Genomic DNA, 25,922 nt, shown 5'->3' with positions numbered 1-25,922 from the left:
TGGGGAGCTACAGTTCATTGAGGGAACCATGAATGCTAACATGTACTGTGACATACTTAAGCAGAGCATGATCCCCTCCATTTGGGGACTGGGCCGCAGGGCAGTATTCCAACATGATAACGACCCCAAATACACCTCCAAGACGACCACTGCCTTGCTAAAAAAAGCTGAGGGTAAAGGTGATGGACTGGCTAAGCATGTCTGCAGACCTAAACCCTATTGACCATCTGTGAGGCATCCTCAAACGGAAGGTGGAGGAGCTCAAGTTCTCTAACATCCACCAGCTCAGTGATGTCATCATGGAGGAGTGGAGGAGGATTCCAATGGCAACCTGTGAAGCTCTAGTGAACTCCATGCCTAAGAGGGTTAAGGCAGTGCTGGAAATTAATGATGGCTACACAAAATATTGACACTTTTAACCCAATTTGCACATTTTCACTTAGGGGTGTACTCTCTTTTGTTGCCAGCGGTTTAGACATTAATGGCTGTGTGTTAGGTTATTTTGAGGGGACAACAAAGTTACACTGTTAAACAAAATGTACACTCACTATTTTACATTGTAGCAAAGTGTCATTTCTTCAGTGTTTGTCAAATGTGTGTATATATATATATATATATATATATATATATATATATATATATATATATATATATATATATATATATATATATACATATATACATATATATATATACATACATACATACATACATACATACACACATAAGAATAATAACTAACATGAATGATGTGTAGCTGTCATTTTTTGAATAAAAGCTGAAGGTCCATTAGGTTTTTGGGCTCAGAGGGAAGATGATAACATTATAATAACTCTTTGGCAATAATGACATATTTTACTAGAACCTCCAAATGCATGGTTTCTCTAGAAGAAGCCGCCTTCCCAAGCCCAAGAATACTGAGTGAAGGCTCACAAATGAATTCTCACTGGTAGAGCATTAGTATATTCCAATTTAAAACAAACAGAATATTTACAAACTATACACATTAAATAATTGTGATCAATATTGTCCATTGAATTCTACCTGTCCATTAAAGCCAGCCCCATCTGGAGACTTCAGGAATTCATTGTAAACTTGATTTGCTCGACTGATCACCATAGCAACAGCATCTTGGTACAGAGGAGAAGAGATGGCCAACAGTGGCAAGGCAGCTAGTGGAATATGATCTTCGCTAATGTTTAGGCAGTTTTCATCATAGCTGTAAGGGTTTAGGCTGAAGAAAAAAAAAAAAAGAAAGAAATTCAATTTACTATTCTCTCTCTAAAACCTATAGTACATACCTCCCTCAGAGCATACAGAAAGAAAATATGATGTGGCTTGTCAATAACTAATATTAAGAAGAAATTTGAGACCATCAATTACAACAGGATACTGCTTTATATATTGTCAACAAATCAGCACTCACAATATAGTTCCTTGCATGAAATTGATACTTTATAGTATATATATATATATATATATATATATATATATATATATATATATATATATATATACATATATATATATATATATATATATATATATATATATATATATATATATATATATATATATATATATTACTATCAATATTGAACCCTACGGACTAAGACTTGGATTCCATTACAGTTTATGTACATCTCCCAATACTTTTGACAAAATAGTATATAAATATATACTAGTATATAAATATATACACACATACATACAGTATCCAAAAGTTTAAGGCAGATGTGAAGAAATGCTGTAAAGTAAGAATATTTTCAAAAACATACATTTTAATTGATTTTTTTTTTTATCAAATTACAAAATAAAAAGTGAGCGAACAGAAGAAGAATCGAAATCAAATCAATATTTGGTGTGACTACCCTCTGGTTTCAAACCAGCATCAATTCTTACACTTTCACACTTTTTACACTTTCTCAAAGTTAGGGATTTTATAGGATTAGAGTCAGGTGCATGATTAACCAATTATACCAAGCAGTTGCTAATGATCATCAATTTCATATGTAGGAGGAAACACAGTAATTCCTTAAAACAGAAACAGTTGTGTAGGAGGCTTAAAACTGGGTGAGGAACAGCCAAACTCTGCTATTAAGTTGAGGTTGTCAAAGAAGTTTCATGTCAGGTCATACACCATGGCAAGACTGAGCAAAGCAGCAAGACATAAGATAGTTATACTGCATCAGCAAGGTCTCTCCCAGGCAAAGATTTCAAAGCAGATTGGAGTTTTAAGATGTGCCGTTCAAGCTCTTTTGAAGAAGCACAAACAAATGGACAACATTGAAGACAGCAGATACAGTGGCTGGCTAAGGAAACTTAAAGAAGCAGATGAAAGACACATACTGTTTAGTTCCCTTTGACATCAGAAGATGTCCAACAGCGCCATCAGCAGAGAACTGCTGAAAACCATTGGGACTCAGGTACACCTGTCTACTGTCCAGAGAAGTCTGGGCAGAAATGGTCTTCATTGAGGAATTGCAGCCAAAAAGCCACACCTCTGCCGTGGAAACAAGACTTAGCGATTCAACTATGCCAAAAACTTAGGACTGGGGTTCAGAAGAATGGCAGCAGGGGCTCTGGACTGATGAGTCAAAATATTCAAAATATGAAATATTTGGCTGTAGAAGGAGGCAGTTTATTTGTGTCGAAGGACTGGAGAGCGGTATAATAATATGTATCTGCAGGCAACAGTGATGCATGGTTCCTTGCAAGTTTGGGGCTGCATTTCTGCAAATGGAGTTGAAGATTTGGTTAGCTTCAATGGTGTCCTTAATGCTGAAAAATACAGGCAGATATTAATCCATCATGCCAAACACTCAGGGCGGTGTGTGATTGGCCCCAAGTTTATTCTGCAGCAGGACAACGAGTCCAAACAAACAGCCAATGTCATTAAAAACTATCTTACCCATTGAAACCTTCGCCGCCTCAAACCTTCTCTAATCTGCTACTGACCATCTATATGACAAAATTTCAGCTATGTCATGCTCCAACCTAGCCACTTCCATCTATAACAGCTCACTGTCATCCTCCCTAGACAAGCTTGCTCCCCTCACTACACGCAGAATCCGGCCCCAACCGCTACAACCCTGGCAAACAGACGACACCAGAAGTCTCAGAAAACGTAGCTGCGCTCTTGAGCGCCAGTGGCGTAAGAATAAGTCCCAGGAAGACTTTAACCAATACAAATCTTCCCTCCTAAAATACTATTCCTGCCTCCTCACTGCCAAGCAAACCTATTTTATTACGCTCACTACCACATTCTCATCTAGTCCATCCCCGTCAACTCTTCTCTACCTTTAACTCTCTACTCTGTCCTCCACCAACTCCACCCACTAACTCACTCACTGCCCAGGTGATCACCAATCACTTCAAAAATAAGATTGATCGCCAATGTGTGGATACCTCCCCTCACTTAACACCCCATGTCCATGGGTACAATCATTACTTCCCTCGTTCAACCCTGCTAGTACTAATGAGGTTGCTGGACTTTTTTCTAACACTCATCTAACCACCTGCCTCCTGGATCCTGGTCTTACACAAATGCTACGCTCACCTTCTGACTCTATTCTACGCTCTCTAACTCACATCTTTAACCTCTACCTCTCTTCTGGCATCTTCCCCAACTCTAAAACATGCGCTAGTAACACTCATTCTTAAAAAGCCCTCCCTGGACCCAACCAATCTTCACAATCTATGCCCCATCTCTTTACTTTCCTTCTCCAAACTCCTTGAACAACTGGGTCTATAACCAACTGAGTGACCATCTAAATAAGAACAACCTTCTTGATCCTCTTCAGTCCGGATTTTGCCCTCAACACTCCACAGAAACTGCTCTCCTCAAACTCACAAATGACCTACTAATGGCTAGCACCAATGGACACTATCCTGTACTACTCCTCCTGGACCTCTCTGCTGCCTTTGACACAGTGGACCACCCTCTCCTCCTCAAAAAACTCCACTTCCTTTTGTCTCCATGACTGTACTCTTCACTGGGTCTCATCCTACCTATCCCAACGCACCTTCAGTGCTACGTAGAAACTCTACTTACTCCTCTCCTCTTCCTTTCTCCATTGGGGTCTCCCGAGGTTCTGTTCTTGGACCCCTCCTTTACTCACTCTACACTCCTCCCTGGGTCAGCTAATTGCCTCCCATGGCTTACAATATCATCTCTACGCTGACGGCACCCAAATCTATCTCTCCACCCCTCGGCTCACTCTATCAGTCTCCTAACAAATCACCAACTTACAAACAGGCATATCAGCCTGGATGTCACATCATTTCCTCAAACTCAACCTATCCAAAACCATGCTTATGATATTTCCTCCCCCACGTTCCTCTTCCCCTGATTTCTCTGTCAAAATCAATGGCTCAACTATCAACCCGTCCCCTCATGCCAAGGTCCTAGGTGTAATTCTGGACTTTGATCTATCCTTTCAGCCCCAAATCCAGTTGCTGTCCAAAGCTTGCCGCCCCAACATCTCCAAGATACGCCCCTTTCTAACCAACACCACCACAAAGCTTCTAATCCACTTCCTGGTTATCTCTCGTCTCGATTACTGCAACTCCCTCCTCATTGCCTTACCTTTAAATAGGCTATCCCCCCTTCAGTCCATCACAAATTAATTCAAGACCATGTTTTAAAAATGAATACACCCCAATGAAAGTCTTAGAAGCAAAGCACAATTTTAGACAAAATCCTAATTAACAAGAATTCAACTACAGGTGAGTCTAATTATTCAATAAACAGGTGTCCAGTAGACAGTTGATAATAAAAGGGCGTTACCTAACAAAGAAAACCTATTCCCATTTCATGCTGTCAGCAATGGTACCACATGGAAGAGAAATGTCACAGGGCCTGAGAAAGTAAATAATTTCTTTACACTAGAAAGGTGAAGGCTACAAGAAGATCAGCAAAGCTTTACTTATCAGTCACAATACTGTAGCAAAAGTGATACAAAAATTTACAAAGGATGGAACTATAACCATCTCACAGAGACATCCAGGCCGTCCATTGCAATTAACACCTCGACAGGAGCATTTTATGATGAGAAGGGTTGAAGAAAATCACCATGCAAGTTCACTGCAGTTAGCTAAAGAAGTAGAAAGCCAAACTGGGGTAATTGTTTCCCGTGACAACATACAGCGTACACTGCAGAGGAATGGCATGCATGGGTGTCGTCCGCGAAGGAAGCGTCTCTTAAAGCCTATGCACAAAAAAAGCCTGGGTAGAATTTGCCAGGGCCCATGCTGACAAAGACTACTGGGACTTTTTACTCTGGAGTGATGAGACCAAGATAAATGTTTTTGGAGCTGATGGCTTTAAAACTTTATGGCGTCCCAAAGGTGAGGAGTACAAAGAAAAATGCATTGTGCCTACAGTGAAACATGGTGGTGGCAGTGCCCTTCTGCAGGGCTGCATGAGTGCTGCTGGTTTTGGGGAGCTGCATTTCATTCATGTTATCATGAATTCACAGATGTACTGCTCTATATTGAAAGAGAAGGTGCTACCATCACTCTGTGCCCTTGGTCGTCGTGCACTTTTCCAACATGAGAACGATCAAAAACACACATCTAAGGCCACTGTTGCATTTCTGAAGACGAACAGGGTGAAAGTGATTCAGTGGCCAAGTATGTCTCCTGAGCTGAACCCAATAGAACACCTATGGGGAATTCTGAAGAGACAAGTTGAGCATCACTCTCCATCCAGCATCCATGCTCCAAAAGAGGTTGTTCTTGAAGAATGGAAAAAGATAGATGTTACAATTAGGGATGATCGAACGGTTCGGGTCCACCATCGGTTTGGCTCGAACATTGGGTGTTCGAGGTTCGGCCGAATTTAGAACTTTTTGCCCAAAAAGTTCGGAATTCGGCAACCAGAACCGACCAAAATGCAATGCTTCAGGAAATGGGCTTTAAAAGCCCGTGATTGGACCAGAACCATTAGCAAAAGCCAATTGAGGGGGCAGGAGAATGCTAGGAATGTGATTGGAGTGACTAGGGGGTCCCTAGACCAATCATTAGTGAATACGCCCCCCAGTATATAAGATCGCCCCCGCCAAATTCCTAGCATTCTTGTACGGGACATGGAAGAGAGTGGAATGCTGTTCTGTTCTAATGTGTTACAAAGTGTTATTTAGCTATTTTTAGTGTGAGGAAAGGGATATCTAGTGTAGTTAGAGTGCTCCTTTACACTTAAGTTAGCTTCAAAAATTTAGTTTCTGTAGGGAAAGTGTTAAGTGTAAGGGGACCGTAGTGTAGTGTAGGGTTAACTGACAGTGACTGCTATGGAAGGGTGACAAAACCCTTCCATAGCAGGGTGACCGCTATAGAGAAATGATCATTTCTCTGAGTTGCTTCGGGACAGGAATATGGCTTCTCACCAGCAAGCATTTTTCATGCTGCAGGGGTTGCCACTGCCAGTGCTTTTTTGAGGACATGTTTGATGGCAGACATGACATCTGAACATGTGTATAGGGGGTATATATACACATATATGTCTGTATATATACCCCTAGACATATATAGGTGTGATAGTAGCAGAAATATATGCTTGCGCTAATGAAATCATTTACAGTAATATATTTCTGCTACTATCACACCTATATATGGCTAGGTGTCTATATACATATAATTATGTGTGTATATATACCACTATACACAAGTTCAGATGTTTTGCCTGCCTCAAAAGAACCCCAAAAAATGCCAAAAAAACGCTAGCGTCAAAAAAAAAAAATGCCCAGGTGTGTTTTAGCTGGCATTTTTTGGGGGGTTTTGGAGGCAGGCAAAACATCTGAACTTGTGTATAGTGGTGTATATACACACATACATATATTTATATACACACCTAGACATATATAGGTGTGATAGTAGCAGAAATATATGCTTGCGCTAATGAAATCATTTACAGTAATATATTTCTGCTACTATCACACCTATATATGGCTAGGTGTCTATATACATATAATTATGTGTGTATATATACCACTATACACAAGTTCAGATGTTTTTCCTGACTGCAAAGAACCCAAAAAAATGCCTGCTATTAAACCGGCAAGGTGTGAAAACCGAGAAGAGAAGCCAACCCCCTGATCTGAAAGTGTTCTAATACAAACAATCCTTTTTTTTATGGTTCTGGACATGCTACAGAGCTGAAACTTCACAGGTACACCTTTTAGACCCCCTAGATACGAAATCACACAAAAAAAGTTCTTAAAAATTGTAATTTTTGATAAAAAAAGCCAATTATTGAAAAAATTTTTAAAAAAAGAGATTTTTTGATTTTTACTTTGGATTTCAGATCTGGGGGGTCTAAAAAGTGTACATGTGAAGTTTCAGCTCTGTAGCATGTCCAGAATCATAAGAAAAAGATCGTTTGTATTAGAACACTTTCAGCTCAGGGGTTGGCTTCTCTTCTCGGTTTTCACACCTTGCCGGTTTAATAGCAGGCATTTTTTGGGGTTCTTTGCAGTCAGGAAAAACATCTGAACTTGTGTATAGTGGTACTGTGCACAAGTTCTGATGTTTTGCCTGCCTCCAAAAACTCCCAAAAAATGCCAGCAAAAACACACCTGGGCATTTTTTTGACGCTAGCGTTTTTTTGGCATTTTTTGGGGTTCTTTTGAGGCAGGAAAAACATCTGAACTTGTGTATAGTGGTATATATACACACATAATTATATGTATATAGACACCTAGCCATATATAGGTGTGATAGTAGCAGAAATATATTACTGTAAATTATTTCATTAGCGCAAGCATATATTTCTGGAACCATGTCCTGTGGTCTGATGAGACCAAGCTAAACTTATTTGGTGTGTCATGGTCTGAGGCTGCATGAGTGCTGCCAGCACTGGGGAGCTACAGTTCATTGAGGGAACCATGAAAGCTACCATGTACTGTGACATACTGAAGCAGAGCATGATCCCCTCCCTTCGGAAAATGGGCTGCAGGGTAGTATTCCAACATGATAATGACCCCAACACACACCTCCAAGATGATCTCTACCTATCTCTATATATATATATTTATACACACACACAGGTATTATTATAATTTTCCCCTGGCACATTATGCATATATTTTGATCAGTGCTAACAAATGCTTTTTTTCTATGTTTATCAATATTACATCAATATTAATTAGAAAAGTTTCAGATTTGCCACTGGTATGGCTTAGTCAGATATACAGTTTGCCAACATGCATGGAAGCAGTGCTTGCATTTTTCTAGTAGAACCTCCAGCATCTACTAATTCATTCACTGTTGCAGTAACACACTGACCATGTTTTTCAATTGTACTGATAAAATACACAAGTATAACAGTAAATTGATCTAATCACTAAGGGGTAGAGTGTGAGGTGTTGTAAACTTTTACTTTCCAACACTGCAACCAAAGGTTACACCCTTTCCACCAACAAAGGGGCTTCCATATGACATTAAAATGGGGCATCAGGGAAATGTCTCTTTTTTCTTGGCAGGTGAAGGCTTCGACCTATAGAAAAGACATTGTGAGTAAGTCCAAAAGTGCTCAGTATTTATTTATTAGTAGTTTATTAAATTGACTGAAAATGCTCAATATCACTATTCTGAGTGTTCTCAGAGACATCACCAGAATGAAAACTCTTGTATTACTCAGCATTCATGAATATAATTTTCTGAGATTCACTTCATCCTTCACGTTGAACAGAGGTAAGGAACAGATGTAGGAGAGTCCCTATTTAATAGTGATTTTTTTTTTCAGGTGAAGGACACATCACAGTGAAAAAAAAAAAAAAAAAACTCTATAGAAAATCTGAATCAAAACCTGCTGCGCAATACATCAAACGTGTAAACACATAGAGCAGCCAGCACAAAGTATAGGATACACTATACAATAACTAATATCAGAAATGAGTGCAGTGCTATCAATAATGAATGATCAGTGATAAAATATATCCCTAATAAAAAATCAAAGGTCCTCTAAAGAGTGAACCCAATAAAGTGACAGTCCTCTGAAAGGTGAACCCAATATACAACAATATACCTAAGTAATTAAATGTAAGGAAATTATACTGCACCATGCATCAAACACATGTGAGTGTATGGAGCAGCCAATACAAAATGCAAAATATAAAATACACCATACATTACATTAAAAACAGTTAAGCGCAATCTTATCAATAACAGTGCATAATCTGTGATATCATAATGCAGATCATACACTCAAAATTTAGTAACAAAAAGTCCTCGGAATAGTGAACTCAGTAAAGTGATAGTTCTATGAAAGGTGAACTCAGTATGTTGTGATAAAAAATCCTTTAGTGACTTCACACACATACCAAGCGTTCTCCACTGAATTTTTCTCCACACCACAGCACTTGGAATAATCACTTGCATCCAGATTGATCCTCACAGTATCCAGTAGCAATAACTCAGCATCAAGTACGTAATAGGATGCAAATAACACTTCACATAGTACAAATCAGGTGATTATATTTATTAAAACATGGTTAAAATTGCTTAAAAACTGATGACTTGAAAAATGGCATGTAAAAGTGCATTTCCCAAAATCCTCAGCAACGCGCGGGCATGCATAATGATGTCATGGCTTCTGGCTTCTGGCTATGCCCAACGCGTTTCATCATATATGGTCATCAGGAGCACAGAGCATGCGCAAAGCCATGTGTCTTATAAACTAGAGTCAATCAACAAAGAAGGACAACTCGGAATCGGAAATACATTATATTGAGCCTACCATGCCATGTTAGAAAGGGGCTTACAACATAAAAACATAGAAGCTCATATTTAATCCTGGCGGCCCCTAGAGGCCAGCAGTTGTAAGTAACCAGGAAGGTAGTTATCGGCCACATGCAAAAAGCGATTAAATATCTTAGTATTGCCCAAACTACTTCAATAGAGTAAATAATTACAATTTAAAAATATATATTTAAAAAAATTTAAACAAATGGTAAAAAATCGATCACGTTTTTTTTTTAATCATTATAATTCTAAACGTAACCACATAAGTGATCCGATGTTTACCTTTCACAATATACATATTTCTTACACCTAAAGATAGAGAAGATATAAAGATAAACAAAGTAAACCTAATCAAAACCTATATACCTTATATACTGTATCAACTGTAATTGATGAAAGCTTTCACATCCCACACCATGTTTAAACTGTGGGGGGGGGGGGGGTAAATCATGTAATTCGTATATCCACCTGGTTTCTAAATGTGAGATCCCCCTCTTAATCCAACCCTTATGCCAGTGTGATATATATTTATTGATCCCCAGAAATACCATTCCCTCAAGACTTTTATTGTGTACTAAATGAATAACTGCTGAAGTGCTAAATACTCCTAGCCTTTAGGCATGTTTAGGTTCATTTGGCAGTTTTTATGCCCAAAAGCTATGCGTTATTGCTACTGGATGTGGTGAGGAGTGGTCTGGATGTAGTGATTATTCCAGGTGCTGCGATGTGGAGGAACACTCAGTTTAACCACTTGCCTACTGGGCAATTTTACTCCCTTCCTGCCCAGGCCAATTTTCAGCTTTCAGTGCTGTCACACTTTGAGTGAAAATTCCACGGTCATGCAACACTGTACCCATATGACATTTTATAATTTTTTCACCACTGGGTTTTTCATTTTTTCCTAAAACAAACAAAAAAAAGACCAGAAAAATTTTCATAGTTTTTTCTCCTTCGTGGATATGCACTAATGAGGCTGCACTGATGGGCACTGATGAGGCTTCACTAATATCTGGCACTTATGGCCACTGATAGGCAGCACTGATGGGCACTGATAGGCACTGGTAGATGGCATTGATGGGTACTGATAGGTGACACAGATGAGGAGGCACTGGTGGGCACTGATTGGCAGCACTGATGGTCACTGATTGGTAGCACTGATGAGCACTGATTGGCAGCACTGATTGGCAGCACTGTTGGGCACCATTGGGACTACACTACACTACTTTCAGCGCTGTCCCACTTTGAATGACAAGTGCATGGTCATGCAACACTGTACACATATGACATTTTTATAATTTTTTCACCTCTGGGTTTTTCATTTTTTCCTAAACAAACAAAAACCAGACCCAAAAATTTTCATAGTTTGTTATAAAGTTTTAGAAACAGGTAATTTTTCTCCTTTGCGGATATGCACTGATGAGGCAGCACTAATGGGGCTTCACTAATAGGTAGCACTGATGGCCACTAATAGGCGGCACTGATAGGCGGCATTGATGGGCACTGGCTTGTGTTTACATTGTGATCAGCTGTCATTGGACACCGCTGATCACATGGTAAAGGGACACTGTGATTGGCCCTTCACCCCAATCTGTGATCAGCTGAGTCTTAAGGATCACAGGCAGCGGGATCACGGGACAAAGTCCATGAATGCCCTCTTGGCAAAGTAAGCCTGCGCTGTAGCTGTCTTTCGGCTATAGCACTGGCAGGAGGGGGTTAAACAAATGTTGTTGGTGACTTCTGTTATAGAGGTCGCATACACACTGGTAAGCTTCAGAGTGATCTCTTATGGTGGAGGGCACTTGGTGTGTGTTTAGTCACTAAAGGATTTTTCGTAGACATGTGCGGTTGACATGCCATTTTGTTTGAGAGAGACATGTTTTTGGTTTCCTTGCTGTTTAAAAAAAAACACACACACACTCTGTTAAATGCAACTAAAGTATGAATCAACGAAAAAGGCAATCTCCCGAAAGTACGAATTACAAAAATTCTGAAAGTACAAATTGGGAGTCAACGAAAAGTTAGGCTTACGGAATTAGGAATTATTTGAATAGAAAAACACACGTTTTACGAAATTACGAATCATTACGAATCAACGGAAATGAAACAAAATAAAACAAAAAAAAAACAAATTTTCCCCCTGTGCACATGTCTAAATTTTTGTTATGACATAATAAATTCACTTTTCAGATGACTATAACTTTACTGCTGTTTTACTTTTTTTGTTGCTGAATTTTGCATATATGATCTGCATTGTCATATCACAGAATACGCACTATTATTGATAACGTTGCACTTAACTGTTATTAATGTACTGTATAAGGTACTTTAAATTTTACATTTTGTGTTGGCTGCTCTATATACTCACATGTATTGTGCAGCAGAATTTACAGTTAATTACTTAAGAAAATGTCATTACTGTATATTGGGTTCACCTTTCAGAGGACTGTCACTTTATTGGGTTCACTCTTCTGAGGACCTTTTCGGTAACTGAATTTTTTATTAGTGATTTATTTTATCACTGATCACTCAGTCATTATTAATAGCACTGCACTCTTTTAAGTAAAAAAAAAAAAAAACAGCCAGGGGTTTATTTTCTTTAGTGTTCTGCACTAAAAGATGGGAGCATAAAAAAATCAACATGGTCTTGCTTTAAAGCGGTTGTATCCTCACAACGAAAAAAAAAAAAAAAACCCTGCAGGACAAAGGCATAATGAGCTAGTATGCATCACATACTAGCTCATTATGAAATACTTACCTTAAAACGAACCCCCGACATGGTCGTCCGGACAGTGCTGAGGGAGCTGTCATGTTCCCTCGGCGTCTCTGGCGCTGTGAGTGGCCGGAGCCGCGATGACGTCACTCCCATGCATGCGCGCAGGAGTTTACTTTACGGCAAGGAGCCGGCAAAGAGCTCTGAAGGTCCACCAGACCGTGTCAGCGGCTGCATGCAGGGCGAATATCTCCTAAACCGTGCAGGTTTAGGAGATATTAATTTTACCTACAGGTAAGCCTTATTATAGGCTTACCTGTAGGTAAAAGTTTAATGGCGGAGTATATGACTGCTTTAAGACCAGTATGCCTAGAGAATAGACTATTCTAAATTTGACAGTATTTTACCAAAGTTTTAGATTGAATTTATATTTGCATCTAGATGTATCTTTGATACCTAAAGTAGGAAAGGCTACCTATAGCGCTTGCTTGATAATGATGCTATCAAATAAAGTGCATAAATATTGTAGTGCAAACAATGCAAATATGGTTCAAAACTTGATAATGATGCTTTCAAATAAAGTGCATAAATATTGTAGTGCAAACAATGCTAATATGGTTCAAAGCAAATTATATACCAAATAAATACAAAAATGAATACAAAGATTAATACAAAAATTAATGATTGGGTATTTTAAATATTCCAATTCAATATAAAGTGCATACTATATTTTAAATATCTCATAGGTGCAAAAACTCAAGTTAAAAAAAAATGCATGAGACGTATGGAAGTCTCATAAGTGCTCCACACAGTTCATAAATAAAGGTGATATCATACGCACTACTAAAAAAATGAGCTCCAGAGCTTACTAAATGAGGGGAAACTCTGCTGTCTTCCGTCATTAATCATGTGCAAGCAAGAGTGCTTTTATTTTTATTTTCCGAGCATGTGATTAGGTATTCTTTGCAAAGTGAAGCTCTAGATTAAATTCCCTGAAGTGAAAAGTCTATATGCCTTTAGTAAATCAACCCCTAAGGCCATAGATTGTTCGAATCAGGATTCAGCAGGAACCGGCTGAGATTCAAACCATTAATGGGCAACTTGGGTACAACCAGCCTGCCGTATTCGCTTGCAATTATCGCAAGTGGCTGCTATAGCCGCTAGCCATAATCACTGGCTTCCTCTATTGAGGTGCTACAGAGTTAACAGAAAGACAGACATAATATACAACGTAACTATCCCGTGGAGTAAACCTAGCTCTCCATACACAATCTACTACCATCATTTTGAAAAATATAGCTCTTATTTTGTTGTATTCTATCCATTGCTGTTTTTTTTTTTTTTTTTATAGATTCTCAGTTGTTTCTCCTCATTATTTTGTTGATGCATCCGTGATATGTTCTTACACGTAACATCATTAATTATGTATTGTACACAGCTTGTTCCTCAGGAAGCTCATGGGTTTGGTTATTGATCATGTTTACCATGGAGACCTTGAATCTAAAAGCTCACATTCAAATACTTTCCTTCTCCTTGACACATCATAGGGTTTTACATCTGTTTACATTTTCAGCAGCTAGAGTAACTAGAAACTCTGGTCTATTATTAAAGCTGAACACTAGGAAAAGAACAAAACACACTACTAAAATACATACACGACCCAACTGTTGTGATAATAACGAACACACAGAGCAAAGGAGCCACTAGTGTAGTAAGTTATAAAAAGGTGTACATTACTTAAACAATTAAAAATGCACTCACAAATGTAATAATGAACAGAATAGGAATACGAAGTGTAGAGCAGCCAGACTCCTCTAGCAACCTTCCAACCCTGACCAGAGATGACAGAGGGGAACGCGCTACATGATGTGTAGAGAAAAGAAGCCATGCCATGGGGTAGACAGTCACCAAGCTCAGTCCAATGAAGTCCCACCCTCCAATGTCATGTCATACATGGCACTGGCACAGGTTCTGGAAAAGATGTCCCCTTCATCAGCCTGCCTATGGGATTACCCACTGGTTTTTAAATAGCTGCCCTAATGTGGACAATAATCAGGTAAGTATTACAGCGCTATATTAAAAAGAGCTGCTACTGGGAAAACAAAGCCAGCAAAGCAGCCATGTGTTCAATGAAGTTTGGAGCAGGACAATAATTACAACCTCAAATGAAGCCGGTAAAAAGGCTCCATTTATTTAAAGGAACTGCCATGGGGCAAACAAAAAGATGGTCACCCTACATATACATATGTTGTTCCTGCTGCCACTTTTGTGATTTGCATATCCCTGCCCTACTACATAGCCAGTATTGTGCCTTTTCCACAGAATCTGATAGCCTACCACTACTGGCACTTTGATACTGACCTGGGTGAGTGAGATAACTCCATTTCCAATGAAATCTGTACACACAAAGGGTTTATTCACTAGTATTTAGAACTTATTAAGCATATTTAACCATTCAAGGTTTTACCCTCTTCTTGACCAGGCCATTTTTTGCGTGCAATGCTGTACCCTAATAAAATTGATTTCCCACAAATAAAGATTTCTTTTGTTGGTATTTGATCACCTATTCGTTTTTTTTTTTTTTTGTGCTGTAAACAGAAAAAGACCGACAATTTGAAAAAAGAAAAATATTTTTTACTTTCTGCTGTAAAACATATCCAATATAAAAAATGTAAAAAATCAAATTTCTTCATCAATTTAGGCCAATTTGTATTTTGCTATATATTTTTGGTAAAAAAAATCCCAAAAAGCATACATTGATTGGTTTGCGCAAAAGTTATAGCTTCTACAAACTATGGGATAGAATTATGGACTTTTTATTTTTTGTATTGTTTTTACTAGTAATGGCGACGATCAACGATTTTTAGCGGGACTGCGGCATTGTGGCAGACAAATCTGACACAGTGATACTTTTTGGGGACCAGTGACTCCAATATAAGTGCTAAAACAAATGCACTGTCACTGTATGACACTGGCAGGGAAGGGGTTAACATCAAGGGCAATTAAAGGGTTAACTGTTTCCTGGGTGTGCTTTCTTACTGTGTGGGGGATGGACTGACTGGAGGAAGAGACATCTGTGTTCTTGATTAGCAGGAACACAAGATCTCTCTTTCCCTCTGTGACAGAACAGCGGTCTGTCTTGTTTACCGCCGTTCTGTCTCTCCAATGAACAATCGGCACACGCCCCAGAGGCAACAAAGGGAATCATGTACAGATATGTGATTTTGCGCCTAAGGGCTGCCCTGCCGCAGAAAATGTATGTGGGGCCATCCTTAACCACTTTAAGACCGGAAGGATTTGCCCCCTTCCTGACCAGAGCCTATTTTGCGATTCCGCACTGCATTATTTTAACGAACAATTGCGCGGTCCTGCAACACTGTTCCCAAATAAAATCGATGTCCTTTTTTTCCCACGAATATAGCTTTCTTTTGGTGGTATTTGACCACCTGTGCGATTTTTTTTTTTTTGCGCTATAAACAAAAAAAGGAGCGACAATTTAAGAAAAAAAAAAAACAATATTTTTCACATTCTGCTATATGACATTCTCAAAAAAAAAAAAAAATAATGTAAAAATCGAAATTTTTTAACATTTTAGGCCAATTTATTTTCTGCTACATATTTTTGTTAAAAAAAATCGCAATAAGCGTATTTTGATTGGTTTGCGCAAAAGTTATTGCGTCTACTAACTACGGGAAAGATTTATGTAATTTTTATTGTTTTTTTTTTTTTTTTTACTAGTAATGTCGGCGATCTGCGATTTTTGGCTGGACTGCGACATTGCGGCGGACAGATCGGACCCCTAACTGACATTTGACACTTTTGGGGGGACCAGTGACATTACTACAGTAATCAGTGCTAAAAATATGCACTGTTACTGTAAAATGACACTGGCAGGGAAGGGGTTAACATTATGGGTGATCAAGGGGTCAAATGTGAGCCTAGGGAAGGATTCTAACTGTGGGGGGGGCGTGGCTTCTGAAATGATCACAGAGACCTGTGTTCCTATATAGAAGGATCACATGGGCATTCCTGTTTACAACAGCTGACCGTTCTTCTCTCACAGCGGGCAACGATCGCGGTTATCAGGCGGCAATCGAAGCTGCCTGCCCGCTGCATTGGCTTCCCCGCTGACGTGCGGGGGCGGGAGCACATCGCTGGTGGCGTGCACTCCCCCTCCTAGCCTCCCGAGAGCGAGCGACGTACATGTATGGCGATTTGCCTGGGAGCAGCCGCCTGCCGCAGTATAACTGTGGCGGGCGGTCGAAAAGCGGTTAAGTGGTTAAGCTTCTGCTAGGATTATTTTAAACATTTTTACAGGGTATAGTTCCAACTTAAGCAGAGAGAACAGTGTAGGACACAGAAGGTTTTACAACACGGCCTGCATTTTTGAATGGACCTTAAAATGCAGGATGTGGTGTAAAATAACCTTGAGAAGTATAGCAGTCAGTGATATTCACTCTGTAATAAATGGGCCCTTAGTGTTTTGCTTTTGCAGTTAATGGTTATATGTAACACATGTGTGCTCACATGCATATATAACACAAAATGTACAGTATATTTAAGTGCAGTTTTATCCTTTACTTACCACCATTAGATAATTGTTTGGCTAATGATGTCATGCCAGTAGATGTTTGCAGCTAAAAAGCTATGATTCTGTGCTCTATATAGCAGAATTATCATTTGCAAGTAATAAGAAAAGATGATAAAAAAAAAAAATGTTTTCATCCTGAGATAATTAGGCCATTTACAACTGATAAAAGATGATGTACTTTTTATTTTATCCACACATGTTCTCTAGATGTACGAGTTTGAGCAACTGAAACAAGAAAATATCTTTAGTCATAAAGTTTTAGCTAAACTGCCAAGATGTGTCAGAAAATCAACATTTTCCTTCTGTTCACCATAAAACTACAAAAACAAGGATTGGATTCCCCTTTAACCCCACAGGCAGTTATGAGGTAAGAATCCACATCCCATGTGATATGAGAGGTCTAACCAGAAAGAAGTATACTTCATAATTAGGTGCTATCTTAATATGGTGGTATTTTGTTTCCCTATTAGGTGGCTTACATCACAAGAAATTGGGACTCGCACTGTTACCACCTGAGGTCTTGATACCGGGATCCCTATTAGATCCTACAAGGTGACCTTATAGAAAGGGGGCTAAGAACAAGAGCAGGCCCCCAGCCACCGGATAACAACATTACGCCACATGCATCAATTAGTATTGAGATGTGAGTCACTACTATAATTTCTTGCTAATAAATTGTATACCGCACTCAAGAGGCGCTTTTCCCCCTTTTCTATATTCCTGCTGCAGAGCCGCTTCGCTCCTCCGGATAGCTGCCTAGAGTGTCTACCAGTCCATCCTCTTATCCATCCCAAGAAACTTGGATGTATACTTCTCACTCTCTCTCCCCTCTCCCCCTGAACTAAGAGAGTAAACCACCACCATTTTACATTGAACTGGCACATGGTAGCTAATCCCAACCTTGTGCATATGTTTTTATCATATCAATTTTACTATCTGTTCCCACTTGCAGCCCTTATAGTGTCTAGCACCTCCTGTGAGCGCCTAAAACTCTCTCTATCTACAAGGTGACCTTGGCCTCTCTGCAATCAAAAATTGCTTCAACTGAAGCAGAGAACAATGGGGCCCCTCCACTAAATAAACAGCAGAGTGCATTTTCCATTATTTGCTCACCTCTTCCAAAAGACATCTGTAATCACTGGGTTTATTTCAGCACGGTTGAAACCTGATAAAGCTGAACTGTTGTTAATGTGACTGGAACACCATCTGCTGATTGGAAAGAAGACCGCATAATATTCAGATGCAATATTTCATATTTACCGTATATACAGGAGTATAAGTCGACCTGAATATGAGCAAAAAAACTGGGAAAACTTATTGACTCGAGTATAAGCCTAGGGTGGGAAATGCAGCAGCTACTGGACCCAACTGGACCACCACAAGACCCAAAACAGGGGCTACGGGCATAGTGAAAGGGCTGCAGACATGGTACAGGAGATGCAGGGCTGTGGGCATGGTACAGGAGATGGTACAGGAGATGGGACAGGCATGGCACAGGAGACGGTACAGGCATGGCACAGGAGATGGTTCAGGCATGGCAAAGGAGATGGCACAGGCATGGCACAGATGGTACAGGCATGGCACAGATATGGCACAGATGGTACAGGCATGGCACAGATATAGCACTGATGGTACAGGAGATGCAGTGCCGCAGGCATGGTACAGTAGTCTCACTTACCTTTACCTACAGTGCTGCAGAGGAGTCTCACTTACCTTTCCGCCTTACATTTAAAAATGGTGCCACCCGGAGCCAACACGTCACTGTGCATGCGCTGTCTGCCCAGGAATAGCCCAACGTGCACGGGCTTTCCTGAGCAGCAGCGGCGCATGCGCACTGATCGGGGAAAGGGTAAGTGAGACCGTGACTCGAGTATAAGCGGAGGGGGGGCTATTCCAGCATGAAAAAACTTGCTGAAAAACTCGACTTATACTCGAGTATATACAGTAATTGACTAAAGAAATAAAAGCTATTTTCTCTGCTCACCCTAGGGAGATTGACTCACTCTGTTTGCCCTGTTGAACACTGTGACCAAGAATGAAAGTACAGGCGGTCCCCGGGCTACAAACATCTGACTTAAAAATTACTTCTTCTTACACACAGAGGGAGACAACAGGAAGTGAGAGGAAATCTACCCCTAGGAAGGGAAATTCACTCCTGTAAGAGTTATCATGGGAAAAAGATGTCTCCACTGAAGCTTTATCACTAATCATTGTTTTCACAACAACCCAAAATTTTCAAAATCCAATTGTCACTGGGACAGAAAGTGAGGTGAAATCTACTGAACAAGGACACAGACAGCAAAACAAATGTGATAGGAAAATCAAATATTTGGAGTTCTGATGACTTTTTAAGATTCGATTTTGCTTTACTTGGAGACGTTTCCTCACTTCCTGTGTCCAGTGTGACTGCGGTATCTCTGACATGAGACAGGCAGAAAACAAATACTTGGCTGGGAGCTAAAACTAAAAAAAGAAAATCTGTCCAATGGGGTTGGTTTACGAAAGGCAAATATTACTTTGCACAGGATTTTTCTGTTGGTTTAGTGAAGGTGATGAAAGTTCACTATTGAAAGAATTACAATTGCAGTAGACAAAGGGGCCTTGAAAAGACAATACAGCTTTGACATATACATTGTTTGTGTGGCACCCTCCTCGGTAGGGGCTAGATAGAGAGTATAGTTTTGGCTCTGTCTGTCTATCAGAGGAGCAGCAGGCAAAATCTATATTGCTCTTTGCTTAACAGGGAGCAGGATCTGTGAGTTAGGTCTGCTCATGGTGCTCAGTGTGTGATTCATCTGGTCTGGGGAGTGTCCCCACTGGTCCAATAGGGAGGCATGTTGGATAGTGGAGGAAACCTGACCAATGGACATACAGGCTTTGATACAGCCCCAGTGATTGGCACAGACTGGTTGTCTCGGTGAATTGTGGGGTGTAGTATAAAAGCCAGGAGCACATGTGCTCGGGGTCTTTGGCTGGTGAGCAGAGTCCCGTAAGGAGGGTGTCGGCTGCCTCCTTTTCTGCAGCAGTTGGTGGGTGGTCACAGGCAGTCGGCCTGGTGAACAGAAAGGAAAAAGCTGAGCCCAGAGGTCCAGGAGAGCTGACTAGAGGGGTTGAGACACTGGAGAAGCTGGAAAAGCAGTATCGTGAGTACAGAGGATTGTGTCTAAGGGCCTGACCAGGAAGGGGGCCACCTAGGCACGTATAGTAGTAAGAGGACAGGTGTCAGCTGGAGGAAGGAAAGGAAATGAGAGGTGCTAGGTGAAGATAGTGCTAAATCAAGTCTTCACAACAGAGACTTTACCTCAAATTCACCTAGTGGCAAGGTCAAAACTGCAGCCTGGCTGCAACTTCAGATAAAGGTCCTCATCAAATGTAAATAGTTCAATTCTGGAGTATCCCACTCTTCCCTTTTCCCATCCCTGTTTATAATAAAACAATAAAAACAGCCAAAGCCCCTAGAGTGTTCATTCACTGAGCTAGAAAGTAAAGTCTCAAGTTTCTGCATGCAGTTGCTAAGGACCTGAGGGACCCAAAAAGGTGGAGAATTCAGCAGTTCTCAAGGGGGCAGTGCTACATTTGCAAATTAAAACCTCTGTTTTTAACGCAACTGTAAGTGTATTTTTTTTGTGCTGGTTAGCTGTGTGCTGGGAAATATATTATGTTTTGTTTACTCTGTGCAAAGCCCTTCCATGTGCACCTTTAAGAGATTTATTTTAATTAGGGTGGTTGCCAGTATTGTTTAGCTAAAACTTTGTGCCTTGAATATACTCTGCAGCATAAAACTGTATATTCAAAATAAAAAGACATTTCAATAAACCATTCTTCGCTGCAGAATATATATTTTAAGGGATCTTTGACAAACATACAGCATGTTCCTACACCCTGACAAGAAAATAAAAAAACAAAGAATATATAGCAGCAAAGTCTTTTGAAATATCTCTCCGTGTGTGCTAAATAACCCAGAGCTATGTCTTGAACTCTGTTGGGATAGAATTTCAGAGGCATCTTTTTTTTCAGTTAAAACCTAATCCCAGCCAAAATTTGATGTTGTTTTTGTTTAATGTTAGGTTCACATTAATGGGGGTGTTGAGGCTCGTGATGATGCAAGCACAGCAACCCATTCAACACAGGGAAAAGCGGGGAAAAAGTCCCTGACCCTTTTTTTTAAAACATAGCAGCATGGAACCACATTTATTTCAGAAAATAATTTTTTTATCTATTAAGAATTAATGAAACCCCTCGAGAGTCTACTAAAACAGCAGGGCATTTTGGCTGCGGATGCGGGAACGCATACGATTTACTCACATTCTGGCACCTGCAATAGCATGAACCTAACTTTAGGTAATGTTCCCATCAGGGAGCTTTCCCCTCATGTTTTGATGTAGAAGAATTCCCAAAGACTAGAGATAGCAATAAAAAACATTTTCAAGTAGAACTGGTAGAGGTCAAAACCTGAAGTTTTCATTACCACTGTTTTTTGTTTCAGTAAAACCCATTCCTGCTATTTGTTGCTTGCACTCACAAGGCTGAGAAATAAAAGGACAAAACCCCACCGGGGCCAGAAAGCAATACTTAAAGCAGGCAAGTCCAACCTGCGGCCCAGGGGCTGCATGCGGCCCGGAACCGCAGGCAATGCGGCCCACTGACCCCTGAATTTTTTTTTTTTTGCTGGGGAGGAAGGAAGTTGGGTCGGGGGCACGGCCACAGCGGCTTCCAACTAATGGTAGGGAGAGGCTGCACCGAGGGGAGGGGGGGGGGAGGCGAGAATGTGCAGTGTTTCTGACTCCTACCACCATGACCAGTTCATGGTGGTTACAGTTTTCCTTTAATATCTCTCAGAACAAGTAAACCGCTGTATAATGATTCCATTTCATTTGATCATCTTCTAGTTAAATTAGTGCAGGGGGTGCAGCGGGATTTTATTACTTATATATCTTAACTATAGTATATATTTTATATGCAGCCCGAGAAAATTTCTCTACACTCAATGTGGCCCAGAGAAGCCAAAAGGTTGGACACCCATGACTTAAAGCAAACAAAACAGAAAAAAAAGGTTTCTAATGGTCTTCTTTCAAATATATAGCAAAAACTAATATTGCTATTTGATGCGGGAAAATTAAAAAATATGGTGGCATTTGTACAAAAGCACAGCTACACTGTCAGTTTGTTTCAAGTACTGGTAAACCACCCAAAGAAGTGCAAAGAATGTTACAAAATACAAAGCAAACATAAGTGTAAAATAACCTAATCATGTTCACTTGAGATTGAGGATTCCTGACAAAAAAGGGCACAAGAGATCGGGTGTAAAGTACTTTACAGCTTGTAAAGAGAGTGCTGGTCTCTTTAAAATGGAAATAAGAACACTGATTTAATGGATTCTCAAAACAGTTACATTCAAGGCAGGTCTTCTGACTGTTACGATTTCTAGCATGCTTTTGTTAGCTCTCAACTGAACTGGCAAGCCATCAAATAGCTGGTGTCATAACTGATCACTATGGCATTTGAAGACCAAACAGAAGCTGGCCTCCTCTGCTGTGAAGTGTATTAAGGTTTAGTTCCACTTTTACATGAGGTCATCCCTGAATGTTGATGAGTGAATGTTGATGAGCAACCTTCATTTGCCACTCTTACATTTGTACACAGTAATATATAAGTTAGTTAAAAAACCCAAAAGATGGGTACAGTGCTGACACAACAATAATTTTAACATTATATAAATCAAATTTATATACTGAAAATTGTAGCCAGCACCATCTAGTGCAAGATTAACAAATTGCAATCTAATGCATATTGTTATACCTATTGTGGCAGGATGAGGCCATGCCGCTATGTGATAAGGAAGTCTGGGCCAGGTTTTGGACAAAACAGGCCCACTAATAGCACAGGTGTGTGCTGTTCTTTTAGCAGCATCAGGATTAGAGGTCCCACCTTCTGTGAGTGTAAGGGAGACAAGAGGTGCATGTTTGCACCGTGAGGTCCAGGACGGGACAGGCAAAGTAGCCTGGGTCTCATCCAGGGGTCAGTGGTGCCCCAAACCAGAGGCCTGCATCTAAAACAGAAAGAAGCCGAGAGACAGGGTCTCACCCAGGGATCAGCAGTGCCCCAAGCTAGAGGTCTGAATTGGAAAGAAAGTCTGTGAGAGACGGAACAGCTGGGAGCTGTAAAGGAAAAACACAGAGCGAGAAAAGGTACAGCGTGTATGTACTAGCACTGGGGATGGGGGCTAGATGATCTAGAACAGTGGTCCTCAACTCCGGTCCTCGGGGCCCACTAACAGGCCAGGTTTGCAAGATAACTAAATTACATCACAGGTGATCTAATTTGCTGCTCAGTGATTGCAGTATTCTAGTTTGCATCTCCCCAAGGTAATACTTAAAATCTGCATATAAGGTGAGGGTAAGGAGCATATGGTTATAAATTGCTGTTATAGGTCCCTGTATTAAAATAATACTTGTCTGACCTAACCAGAGCAAGCATACAAAAGGTGTTCTGTTCAGGTGTCAGAACTAAGGGTAGGTTAGATGGTCAGTGCAAAAATATAGGGATTCAAACGTAAAAAGTAAACATAGCAATTTATTGTGAAATAGTATTATCTTTAGTACATTTCCGTACAGATATAGGCTCAGCCTTTTATATGTGACCAGTATAAACACAAAAAACATACATAAAAAACAAGACATACAACGTAAAACATTAAACATTTAACAAGGTACCGGCCGGTGCATAATATGACATCATTAGGGTATTAATAATCAAAATTAAATCATTCTGGCGATGTACATCGTTTTTATATTCTCCTATGATGTGTGTCTGTGGACTTGTGGGGGAAGTTATTAATCAGTAGTTTTTTGCTTGAAAAAAGCAGGTTGGGTGGGGGTCCGGGGTGTTGGGTAGCTGGAGTAGTTCCTTCTCCACTTAAGGTATTTACACAATCCGAGGTTATGGCAGTATTTTCTCTCCTTTACTCCGAGTCTATTCTATGACTCGTGGTTGGATCGGCAATTGCCTTGATTTCTAACTGCTTCCCTCTCAAGGTGTAAAATGGAATGTCAGGTTTCAGCGGGTCATTGATTTGGTTAGGGGGTTTTTTCAGAGTATATCTCCTTTTTGTGTTTGCAGCATTGGTGGAGGGGTGTCAGGTAGTTTGAATGCCCCGCCGTTTCTCGGGGACTATGCAGAGTGTGTGTCTGTGTGGCTATATTGCGGGATGCCTCAGTATTTGTCCCCGCCTCATCAGAGACACTCTGTCAGCCGAACGGCTGATTCTTCACCCCTCTTCCTGGACGGTTTAGTGTTTTTCACTTACCTGACCTCCGACTCCTTGCCGCACTGTTCTGTCTTCTGTCCTCCGCTGGGATGCCGCTGAAGTGCCTGGTCCGTGCGTTGCTTCCGATCCTCCGGCTCCGAATAGCTCCCCTGCTGTCCACGTCTATGACACTCGTTTGTTGCACTGGTCGGGAGTGATGACGTCAACGCGTTTCGCTTCTCCGATTGGCGTAGCTTCGTCTGGACGTCCAACAGAACACCTTTTTAATACTTAAAATCTGGCCTGTTAGTGGGCCCCGAGGACCGGAGTTGAGAACCACTGATCTATAAGACAAAGGCATAAGCCCTGAGCCATAGGGCTGATAAAGAGAGCAACCCCCTGCGTAAGAAGATATTTATTTGTAAACGTTTCGCTTTCTTTACATAAAAGTGGGCAGGAAAAGCTCTGAAACGTACTTCTGGCATGGAGTAAACTCGCTATTTTTGCATCTGCCATAAGAGTTAACAACCCCATGTCACAATTGGTGGAGGATGTGGGCAAAGATGGTTGAGTTTCAGATCCTCACCAAAACAGTGAGTAGCCAGAGACTGTGTGTTCTGCAGAGTGCAGCAGCTGATGTGATTGCAATAAAATCTGCATGGAGAGGTGTATTGTCTTGCAAGCCTTAAAGAGACAGTACACCAACATTTTCTGGTTTGTGCCCTACTATGGAGTAAACTTTACCATCAGCCATGACAGTACCACCATCTGCAATGTAATAGAGGAAGTTGAGTGGATCTATACTTATATATCACGCCTGTCTAGACTCTTACAATTTGGAGTCTAGACCTCTGGTAAGGAGAAATTTTATATCAATATCGGTAAAGTTGCACTTGGGTGATCAAAACACACATCAATTATACTCACTGTTATTGGATGTTCACCAAAGAATTCACCTGCATTTTTCAGAACAGCACCAGTTGTTCACACTTATTGGACACTTGTTTATTAATTATCTATATTTAGCACAGCAACATTTTTTTATTGTTTCACGTTTATCACCATTGGTCCTGTTGTGTTGTTGCCAGCAGCTGGCACTTTTATATGTTGTCTGTATAGCTGCACAATAATTTTTTTGTTTATGTTGGCAGATATATTGTCCACAGCCCAATAGACGAGTAATGTTACAGTAAGTGTCAGAATGACAATGTAATTGGTAATACCTTGGAATGTCTCAGTGTTGCTGAAAGGGAGGGAATGAGTATGAGACTGTCACAAGTTAGCCTGCAGTTTTTTCTTGTATACTCTTACCTCCTCGCTGCAGTGTTTCAACCTTGCTTCCTTTCACATGCCTGGTTTGGCTGTGCTCACTTATGGGCGTTGTCTGCTATTCAGTGGGCTTTTATTTCCTGTCCCTTCCATCACTTCCTGGCCCGCCTCCTAGTTGGCTTGTCTATATAAGTCATGCTCAGTGTAACCTTCATTGCCTGAGCAACTTCACAGTTCTCTGAGCTCCCATTTGCATACCCCTTGGCTACTGTGTCTGATTAACCAAGTGAAAGGAATTGGGGAGGTAAATGACGCTGCCAAAAATGTGTGTAGGGAAGGACATTTTTTGGGGTGTATATATCTAG

General features: G+C 40.4%; 1 protein-coding gene across 2 annotated transcripts in view; it reads right to left on the bottom strand.

Moving 5' to 3' along the window:
- The window catches only part of PITPNM3 (PITPNM family member 3), a 1,035,839-nt gene that overhangs the window by 386,861 nt on the left and 623,056 nt on the right, over positions 1-25,922 (bottom strand). For both annotated transcript variants that reach the window (XR_014224928.1, XM_082245801.1), the window contains exon 6: positions 1,045-1,234. Coding sequence is in view for 1 of the 2 variants with exons in the window: in XM_082245801.1 (XP_082101927.1) it covers positions 1,045-1,234 (190 nt within the window). In the remaining variant the exon portion in view is untranslated. The remainder of the gene's footprint in view (positions 1-1,044; positions 1,235-25,922) is intronic.

The sequence above is a fragment of the Pelophylax lessonae genome (assembly GCF_965119305.1).
Source record: "Pelophylax lessonae genome assembly, chromosome: 2".
NCBI lineage: Eukaryota > Metazoa > Chordata > Amphibia > Anura > Ranidae > Pelophylax > Pelophylax lessonae.
Note: the sequence above shows the minus strand (reverse complement) of the source record. Positions and strands in the feature narration are given on the sequence as shown.